Below are 11299 nucleotides of genomic sequence, written 5' to 3'. Positions count from 1 at the left end.
GATGGGGGTGGTATGTTCCCCAACATATTTTTAAAGGGTGTGGGTTAACAGCAATAAATTTCATAAGTCGAGAAGGTGCCTGGAGTTGAATGGAAAGAGCATTTTCAGCATTTATGCTCTTAAAGTAAAATCATTAACTTGATGATGATGATATTTACAATTTCTCTAAATCAGTGAGCCCACATGCGATTTGCCTTTTCTGCAGAAAATTTAAGTTTAGAGTCAACATGAACACTAAAATGTTTGTGTAAGGACTCTTTCAATAATATTATCGTTGATAACCTAATAGGCCTAAATAAAAATTAGGATCGTTTTCTTAACAGTAATAATTTACATTTTCCAGGCAGAGGGCTGGCGGCAGGATTTGCCCGACTGAGGTCCGATGTCCCTGACTTGGGTGAAGTACCCTACGAGTCCAGGGTGTCCCGAAAACGATGACAATTTAGGGATTTCAAAAGCTTATTTTAATAGATTTTAGAGTCTCTAATAAAAAAATATATACATATAGTTTTCTTTTTTTTTTCTTGACGGTGTGCTTTTCCCCCCTGACGCTACCGCTCCCTTATTTCCAGGTTTATGATCCCCACTTCAGTGACCAGTCATAAGTGATGGTCATCCAAAAGAAGAATTGAGTCGCCGTCTACAATTCTTATAAATTTCAAGGTCGTCAGCGTATATTCATAACAAAGGGATAATTTAAAGAGTAATGGAATTTCTTTAACATGTAAATTAAAATTAGTTAACAGGAACCAAGAAGATGATTAGCCTACTATTAATGACAAATGTTGTCGGCTGTGAAGAAAACTCAGCAACAAGAATTTAAATTACTGGAAATACCGAATGATAATAAGAATAATATTGATGAGGGTTATTAATTATTAATGATAACTAGAGCACATCTTCGAGAGTGTATACCATTGCCCACATCACAATTATTATGTCCACGCATCTTTTCCCTTTGACAGAATCTCAAACACCACCGAGATCCTAACCGAGACGTTGCTTAGAAAGCGACTTATAGAATACCACAAACCAGTAGCAGGCTTCAATATTGTTCCTTAGACTATGGAGCAGCGTAGCGTAGCCAAGGGGAAATGGCATTCCCCATTCCCCATATAGAAATCAAAGTGAAAATTGAGAATGGAAAAAATAACAACAAATGAACAAGTATTTAATACTTTAAACTTATAGGCCGTATCATGCCTGAAACTTCGACTAGACACCATATTCACTTTCCTGAATCGCAAGTGGCCTCAATTTCTATGAATTTGTACTGTGTTATCCAAGTTTTCTTCTTCATCAACAATCATTTAAGAGATAAGCAGAAAAACCGGAATGTTGTCTGAGGTGAGTTTTTACCGGTACTTCTAGGTGTTGTGTATAGTCAAATGCTCTCTATAGTATTCTAGGGATGTTTTAATCTATTTCGTGAATATCTATAGGCCTAGTACCCAGGTACTGGGGTGGCGCCAGGATTTGCCCGACAGGGGGTGGGGCGAGGTCCCCGACGGGGGAGATTCCCCCGACGAGCGGCCAGATTTCCCCGACGAAAGCAAAGTGGGCGTGGTCGGGCTTCGATTGAAACGTTTCGAATGTGGTCCTGGGGTAAAGCCCCCGAAAATTTAGGGCTTATTTAATCGATTTTAGAGTACACTAATATGTAGAAAATACTCCATATAATTATTTTTTTCTCCCCGACGTGGAGGACAGCTCTCCCCAACATGAGGCCCTGCAAAAAAACAAAATTCGTAGGGGAGAAAAACAAATTTATGTATTATATGAAGGGTGTAAAATCGAATAGTATACAACACCTCGCACATACTGTAGTCCTACTCGCACTAAACAGTTTTTAATCCTAAAATTTTGACAGCATGAATTATACTTTCGGCGCTCGAGATTTAATTTTTCCCCGACGACCTTCCTTGAAATTTCCCCGTCCCCTGCTAGCGCCGCCCTTGGAAGGGGAAGGAATTTTTCCTGATGGGGACGTTCCCTACACCAGACCGTCACCAAAACTTAATCATTTCTTCCTTGAACCATAGCAAAGCATTCTAGAGAGTTTCGTTTAGATTGACAGAGTGTTTGAGATCTTTAGATTTGACAGATTATTACTTTAAATGACCCCCGAAATTTACACCCAAATCTAGATTGTCTCCATTAACACTTGGTTAACAGAAGGTTTAATTATTAAGATCAGTCAATCAGTTTTTGAGATATTTAGGTCTGGGACGTCATACTCAAAGGTTCCCACATAAAAAGCGAGAGGACAAAAATGCATGGGAATTTTATAAAGAGGACAATTATGATGTGGGCGGAGGTGCTCTCAGATTGTTCTCTAGTTATAATTTGAAGTGGTAGGTGGAATAGCCATATTTAACATTACATACAATAGTAAATAAGAGAATGCTGACAAATGGGCTGCATCTAACAGACGAACTTTATTATACGGTACTTGTTATAACTGGTAGATACAAAAAGTTACTGTATTTGAAATGTACATGTACAAACAAATTTTAAGTAATATTAAAATGTTTAAATTACACCAGATAATTCAATAAAAGAGTACTGATTACAACATTAAAATACAAAGGGAAATGTACAAATTACAGTCAACTGTGCATCATAATAAAAGTGTTAAATAATATTCATAGTTATTTGTAGACAACACTATCATGTTGAAATGCAGAATAGACTTAGTTCTCTCGGTGTGAAACTTAGTTCTTTACCTTTACACTGATCTCCAGTGGTCCTGCCAAAATTTCAAAAATTCGACAAAAAATGAACATTTTATCATTTTGCTACTTGTCGATTCACTATTAGTTTAACTAATGTATGCATAACAGGGGAGCACCAGTGGGGGAGGGGCAGCAAGGGATTAAGTCTCCCACCAGACAGGTCAAGCCCTAACATCAGACAGAGATCGTCCGGCAGTTGGACTCTGGCCTATGAGCTCGTCTCCCTGTCAGACAGCTCATAAAATATATCCTGGAGCCGCCACTGATGCATAAGGGAATATGAATATAAGATTATAGGAATAGCTAATAAAAAACATACTGTACAGTAGTTGTTAAATATACCACATTATGTAAAAATTACCAATAGTTGTGACTCATAAGCTAATATCAGAAAGTTGCTGTCTGCTCCCCTCTAGTTTCATATACAGTATACCTACATTTTTACAGGAATATGGCTACATTTTCTTGGATTATAAACTGTTTAATTTAAACATTAAACAACATTAATGAATCCATATGAATATTTGTTTCCATTACGGGTTATCACAACGATTGCTTAAGAAAAAAAAATGCCAACAAATTTCGAAATTAAGAACTAAATGTATTTAATAAAAAACAATATATTTCATACCACATTATACTCGTTATTTACTTAGTTGTGATTGGTATTTAAATAATAACCAACAAAGTATAAATATTGTAATAAGATCTTATATGTTTGTATGTTTTGGACTTATCTCAATTAAGTATAAAGTTGCTTTTGTCAGTTGAAAGTCAACAGACCATGTCCAATCAACTATATTGTCCGTGGAATCCATCAGAAAAAAACAAAATCTGATTTATGATTCCCAGCACAAGAATGTACAGTAAGAGAAAATGGCAGGCTACTACTATATAGCTTACGGTAATTGTACTTGCATCATCTATTAAATATCTTAAATACACTTAATCAATATTGCTTAGCAGTTATTAATGAATCTTACATAATTTAACTATAGTAGAATCCCTATTAAGGGGACACCTTTGGGACCAAAAAAAGTGTCACCTTAATAGTGGTGTCCCCAGAATAGGGATTCAGGCAACACTAGCCAAAAATACAAAATTCTTTCCTTAATAGGGGTTTTTAGTATGTTTACATATAATGATGACATACATTCTTTATAATTTTATTTTTATTGACATAAGAATCAGTTAGGGTAGAATTAGAACTTAGTTATAGCAATAATTTGCAATGCAAAATACAATTCCTTTATAAACGTTAAAGCAATTACGACACTATAAATGATGCTTATGTCAGGCATGTATGCCTGTGTTTTAATTAGCCATAAATATAACTATTGTTAATTTTGTAGTTCCGATCAATTTTTGATCAAATTGATGGCGTCTCCATGGAGTCTCCATCTGCCCCTGTACTGGCTAATATTTTTATATAGGCCACCATGGAAATGTATGGCTTCAGCAATATCAAGGTCCCAAGGTTCTTTAAATTATAGATGTTATGTTGATGATATGTTTTGCGTTTTTAATCATAAGGATGATGCCTCTTTATTTTTTGTCATTATCGTAATTCTCGTCATCCCAATATAAAATTTACTTAGAAAAAAAGCTGAACAAACACTCCACTTCCTTGACATTCTAATTTCCCCGGAGCAGGGGTTGATTTTGATCTGTTCTATTTTCTCTATGCTTCGACCTGCCTTCCGCAAAAATACGTTTGCTGGGTTACTCTTGAAATCCTACAGTTTTTGTATTTATTATTTATTTATTATTTATTAATTTATTAACAATAGTTGGGCTGGTTTTCACAAGATATCACTACCTTAGTCAGCATTCGTAAGAAAAATTTGTTTCCTCTCCATTATGATTATAAACAAATTAATTTGTTAAATATCTATCCTGCATTTGCTCGTCGTGCAAAGATGGCAAAGGAGGTAATGTAGAAGCAACACCCACACTATTTTTCTTGAAACGGCCATATTTAGGTAATTATTTCAATATTGTTTCCTGTAAGATTTGATAGCTCTCTAAGCAATTTTGTAGATTCTGAATTTAAGCTAGTATTCTCTTCATTTAAAATAAAAAATATGTTAAATGTTAATGACTCTGCTCCTGCCAGTATCCCTGCGCGTGTGGTGTATAAATTTGAGTGTACAGGCTGCGAGGCTCTTATATATCGGAGAAACCAGTCGACATTTCGAAACATATGCATGTGCGAACACTTGTCAGTGGACAGGAACTCCCACATCTATAAACACTCAATGATGATGGCAGTAGACCCTGCCGAAACATATTTGGTTGTTTCATCGAGCATAGCAATGATTATGGTTAATTAAAATTCAGGCATACACGCCTGACATTAGCATCATCTATTATTTAGTGTTGCGATTTCTTTAAAAGTTTAATGTTAAATACTTCATCTACTTTTGGAAATTCTTTTATAATATAAAATCAGCAGAAATGTAATTATATATGTTATATATATAATTATATATTATAATTATATATAATTATAATATTATAATTATAATGTAATTATATATTATATATGTAATTATATATGTTATATATGTTCCCCTTATTGTTTAATGATGCAATGTTAAAATTGAAAAGAATAACATGTTATGGTATGGCCAGGATTAAAAGCCTATATGAAAGTACACAAAAAACTAAGAAAAAAACAATCCCCATGGTTAAGTAAGGGTCAAAAGTGAGAGAGATCGGTTTATACAAAGTAAACACATGCAGTAGGCCCAGACTAATATTTACTCTTAAGGTTTCCGAGGAGAAAATTATCTTTAATTGCTCAAAAGCTGACAAATATAAAGTTGAATGAATTTTTCTAATTTTGCAACTGCTGCAGTTGTGATAAATGAAAAAAAAAGTGTCTGTAGGGGTAATTAAATGTTTATAAAGATTATTTGATCATTTGGCACACTCAGAAAGTGTCCCATCCCCTAATAGGGGTTGGCAACAGAGTTAAAAGATATATGTCCTCATTTTTCATGGAAAAAGAGTTCCCTTAATAGGGTTGTCTAAAAGGAGGGGTTTCTGTAACACAAAAATGATAAAACTAACTTCAACAAATACCAATTTTTGGTTTATTTCTTTCAATGCAATGACAAGAGTGTCAATACAATTAGCACAAAAGTAAAGTATGGGGAGGGGGCTGTGTTTGAGAATTTTGTTTAGAATGCTTAAGAGCAAACAATGGTATGAAATTTTAATTGAAATATAGCTTATTTAATACGTCCTTCACTCTTTCTCTTCTTTTTGCTTTTTTCTTTTTTTTTTGGGGGGGGGGGGGGGTGAGGTGGGCCCAATTTCCTGGTGTACACTGGATCTGCACCTGAAAATAAGTAGTAATTATCTGTAAGCTCACTACCCTCCAGACTAAGCATTTATTATCATTACTGTTTGTAAGCAAACAATTACTCAATCTGAAACATTATCCTGATTTACTCAGAAGATTTATCATTAATTCAAAAAGGTCATTACCCTCCAAAAAAAAAAATCATGCTGCTTTTCAATACTACATTCATTCTATGACATTCCTGAATCATTATATAAATAATTCTACCTGTCAGACTACAATAACTCATGTCAATATAGACCAGGTTTGTAGAAATCTTACAAAGGCTAATGTTCTCCCACTGATTGAAGATAGGTTAATCCCACTCATGTCTATCCTCTTCAAATTCAATGTCTCATTCCCACCTATTGATTCAACCAGCTTTTCTAAATTATTTGCTGTGATTGGGTAATCACTCCATTTAAATGTAAAACCATAAATTACCTCAAGTAACTTAGCAAGTGATTTACCATCAATATCTGAAAGGTTATTACCTTCCAAACTAAGCATGTTGTGTTTCAACATTCATCCTATGACATTCCTCCATCATTTCATTAATAATACTACCTGATATACTACAATGCCTCATGTCAATATGGGTCAGGTGTGTAGAGATCTTACAAAAGCAAGCTAATGTTCTCCCACTGATTGAAGCTAGGTTAATTCTTCTCATGTCTATCCTCTTCAAATTCAATGTCTCATTCTCACCTATTGATTTAACCAGCTTTTCTAGATTATCAGCTGTAAGTGAGTAATCACTCCATATAAAGTTATCATCATGATCAGGGTGACTAATTACACTGACTAACTTAGCAAGTGATTTACCATCAATATCTGAAAGGTTATTACCTTCCAAACTAAGCATGTTGTCTGTCAACACCACATTCATCCTACAACATTCCTCCATCATTTCATTAATAATACTACCTGATAAATTACAATCACTCACGTCAATGTGGATCAATTGTGTAGAGATCTTACAAAAGCAAGCTAATGTTCTCCCACTGACTGAAGATAGGTTAATCTCACTCATGTCTATCATTTTCCAAGGGTGCGTTCGAGCCATACACACCTATTAAATTCCGTGTATATGACAGGTAAACGCACGGCTTTACACCACAGGGGGTCCCCGCATTCGAGCACAAACTTATCTTGTCTAACCGTGTAAAAATTTACTCGTTTGAGATCAGCGAGGCAATAGTATATCCCATTATGCTACGCAATATTTACGTTTCTAACCACGCTTCACGCACTTGTACTGTACTCCCTACGCAAATACTTCAGTTTATTGGTGACCTGTGTCACCGTCACCTTTCCCCTAAATTTTCCTTCAATCTTTGCAGTTATTTCTTTGTAAATACCACTGTTTCAGCGGGTGCCGTCCAGTTCTGTCTCCCCCCCCCCCCCACAATGAGAGAAGGTAACGTATCATAGGTTCGTTCCACACAGACATGTTGAAATGATGAAGATGATGCTATAACATTAACAGGTCAGTGAATGCATTTGTTTTTGTAAAACTGGACAGGCCTATGGTTTTCGCGCGTGTTGAATTGCATTCATGTTGACCGTCAGACGGTAGAGTCATTAAAACATGATTAATGGTCGCGATAATGGCCTTTGACAGCGATACACGGTTCTATAACCCTAAATTTGGTGGTCAAAATAGGCGAGCGTGTTCCAGATGTTTTTTACATCTTACCCCCGTTCGAGCCACGCACGGCATTTAACTTCCGTGTAAATACACAGACCTCGCACGGATATTTTTCTGGCTCGAACGCACCCCAATTCAATGTCTCACTCTTACCCATTGATTCAACCAGCTTTTCTAGATTATCAGCTGTAAGTGAGTAATCACTCCATATAAAGTTATCATCATGATCAGGGTGACTAATTACAGACTAATTACACCGACTATTTCATTTTCTCCATGGACTAACTTAGCAAGTAATTTACCATCAATATCTGAAAGGTCATTTCCCATCAAAGAAAACATGTTGTCTTTCAACACTACATTCATCCTACAACATTCCTCCATCATTTCATTAATAATACTACCTGATAAACTACAATGACTCATGTCAATGTGGATCAATTGTGTAGAGATCTTACAAAGGCAAGCTAATGTTCTCCCACTGACTGAAGATAGGTTAATCTCACTCATGTCTATCATTTTCCAATTCAATGTCTCACTCTTACCCATTGATTCAACCAGCTTTTCTAGATTATCAGCTGTAAGTGAGTAATCACTCCATATAAAGTTATCATCATGATCAGGGTGACTAATTACACTGACTAACTTAGCAAGTGATTTACCATCAATATCTGAAAGGTCATTTCCCTTCAAAGAAAACATGTTGTCTTTCAACACTACATTCATCCTACAACATTCCTCCATCATTTCATTAATAATACTACCTGATAAATTACAATCACTCATGTCAATGTGGATAAATTGTGTAGAGATCTTACAAAGGCAAGCTAATGTTCTCCCACTGACTGAAGATAGGTTAATCCCACTCATGTCTATCCTCTTCAAATTCAATGTCTCATTCCTACCTATTGATTCAACCAGCTTTTCTAAATTATTTGCTGTGAGTGAGTAATCACTCCATTTAAATGTAAAACCATAAATTACCTCAAGTAACTTAGCAAGTGATTTACCATCAATATCTGAAAGGTTATTACCTCCCAAACTAAGAAGGTTGTCTTTCAACACTACATTCATCCTATGACATTCCTCCATCATTTCATTAATAATACTACTTGATATACTACAATGTCTCATGTCAATATGGATCAATTGTGTAGAGATCTTACAAAGGAAAGCTAATGTTCTCCCACTGATTGAAGATAGGTTAATTCTACTCATGTCTATCCTCTTCAAATTCAATGTCTCATTCTCACCTATTGATTCAACCAGCTTATCTAGATTATTTGCTGTAAGTGAGTAATCACTCCATTTAAACGTAATATCAGGTTGTGGATCAGAATAATCTCTCAATCCAAGGGGATTAATTTCATTTCTCTCTCTTAAGCGGTAAGAGTAATTATTCCCTCTAAAGGGATCATCACAGTGATTAATTACACTGACTAACCTAGCAAGTGATTTACCATCAATATCTGAAAGGTTATTACCTTTCAAACTAAGTATGTTGTCTTTCAACGCTACATTCATCCTACGACATTCCTCCATCATTTCATTAATAATACTACCTGATATACTACAATGTCTCATGTCAATATGGATCAATTGTGTAGAGATCTTACAAAGGAAAGCTAATGTTCTCCCACTGATTGAAGATAGGTTAATTCTACTCACGTCTATCCTCTTCAAATTCAATGTCTCATTCTCACCTATTGATTCAACCAGCTTATCTAGATTATTTGCTGTAAGTGAGTAATCACTCCATTTAAACGTAATATCAGGTTGTGGATCAGAATAATCTCTCAATCCAAGGGGATTAATTTCATTTCTCTCTCTTAAGCAGTAAGAGTAATTATCCCCTCTAAAGGAATCATCACGGTGATTAATTACACTGACTAACTTAGCAAGTGATTTACCATCAATATCTGAAAGGTTATTACCTTCCAAACTAAGCATGTTGTCTTTCAACACCACATTCATCCTACAACATTCCTCCATCATTTCATTAATAATACTACCTGAATACTACCTGATAAATTACAATCAATCACGTAAATGTGGATCAATTGTGTAGAGATCTTACAAAGGCAAGCTAATGTTCTCCCACTGACTGAAGATAGGTTAATCCCACTCATGTCTATCCTCTTCAAATTCAATGTCTCATTCCCACCTACTGATTCAACCAGCTTTTCTAAATTATTTGCTGTGAGTGAGTAATCACTCCATTTAAATGTAAAACCATAAATTACCTCAAGTAACTTAGCAAGTGATTTACCATCAATATCTGATATGTTATTATCTTCCAAACTAAACATGTTGTGTTTCAACGCTACATTCATCCTACAACATTCCTTCATCATTTCATTAATAATAGTACCTGATATACTACAATGACTCATGTCAATATGTATCAAGTGTGTAGAGATCTTACAAAGGAAAGCTAATGTTCTCCCACTGACTGAAGATAGGTTAATCTCACTCATGTCTATCGCTTTCCAATTCAATGTCTCATTCTCACCTGTTGATTTAACCAGCTTTTCTAAATTATTTGCTGTGAGTGAGTAATCACTCCATTTAAATGTAATACCATAAATTACCTCAAGTAACTTAGCAAGTGATTTACCATCAATATCTGAAAGGTTATTACCCCACAAACTAAGAAGGTTGTCTTTCAACGCTACATTCATCCTATGACATTCCTCCATCATTTCATTAATAATACTACCTGATATACTACAATGACTTATGTCAATATGGATCAATTGTGTAGATATCTTACAAAGGAAAGCTAATGTTCTCCCACTGATTGAAGATAGGGTAATTCTACTCATGTCTATCCTCTTCAAATTCAATGTCTCATTCTCACCTACTGATTCAACCAGCTTATCTAGATTATTTGCTGTAAGTGAGTAATCACTCCATTTAAACATAATATCAGGTTGTGGATCAGAATAATCTCTCAATCCAAGGGAATTAATTTCATTTCTCTTTCTTAAGTGGTAAGAGTAATTATTCCCTCTAAAGGAATCATCACAGTGTTTAATTACACTGACTAACTTAGCAAGTGATTTACCATCAATATCTGAAAAGTTATTACCTTTCAAACTAAGTATGTTGTCTTTCAACGCTACATTCATCCTACGACATTCCTCCATCATTTCATTAATAATACTACCTGATATACTACAATGCCTCATGTCAATATGGATCAATTTTGTAGAGATCTTACAAAGGAAAACTAATGTCCTCCCACTGATTGAAGATAGGTTAATTCTACTCATGTCTATCCTCTTCAAATTCAATGTCTCATGCTCACCTATTGATTCAACCAGCTTATCTAGATTATTTGCTGTAAGTGAGTAATCACTCCATTTAAACGTAATATCAGGTTGTGGATCAGAATAATCTCTCAATCCAAGGGGATTAATTTCATTTCTCTCTCTTAAGCGGTAAGAGTAATTATCCCCTCTAAAGGAATCATCACGGTGATTAATTACACTGACTAACTTAGCAAGTGATTTACCATCAATATCTGAAAGGTTATTACCTTCCAAACTAAGCATGTTGTCT

The 11299-nt window shown here is 35.0% G+C and overlaps 1 protein-coding gene across 1 annotated transcript in view; it reads right to left on the bottom strand.

The window, feature by feature from the left end:
- Positions 1-7584: 7584 nt before the first annotated feature.
- LOC117125276 overlaps positions 7585-11299 on the bottom strand; it is a 25530-nt gene continuing 21815 nt past the window's right edge. The window contains exon 8 of the mRNA XM_033271748.1: positions 7585-9747. Within this exon, the coding sequence (XP_033127639.1) occupies positions 7976-9747 (1772 nt within the window). The 3' untranslated portion in view covers positions 7585-7975. The remainder of the gene's footprint in view (positions 9748-11299) is intronic.

This window comes from Anneissia japonica, unplaced genomic scaffold, assembly GCF_011630105.1.
Source record: "Anneissia japonica isolate Jap-2015-1 unplaced genomic scaffold, ASM1163010v1 scaffold690_len516080_cov150, whole genome shotgun sequence".
Taxonomy (NCBI): domain Eukaryota; kingdom Metazoa; phylum Echinodermata; class Crinoidea; order Comatulida; family Comatulidae; genus Anneissia; species Anneissia japonica.
This window is presented reverse-complemented; position numbering and strand designations above follow the sequence as displayed.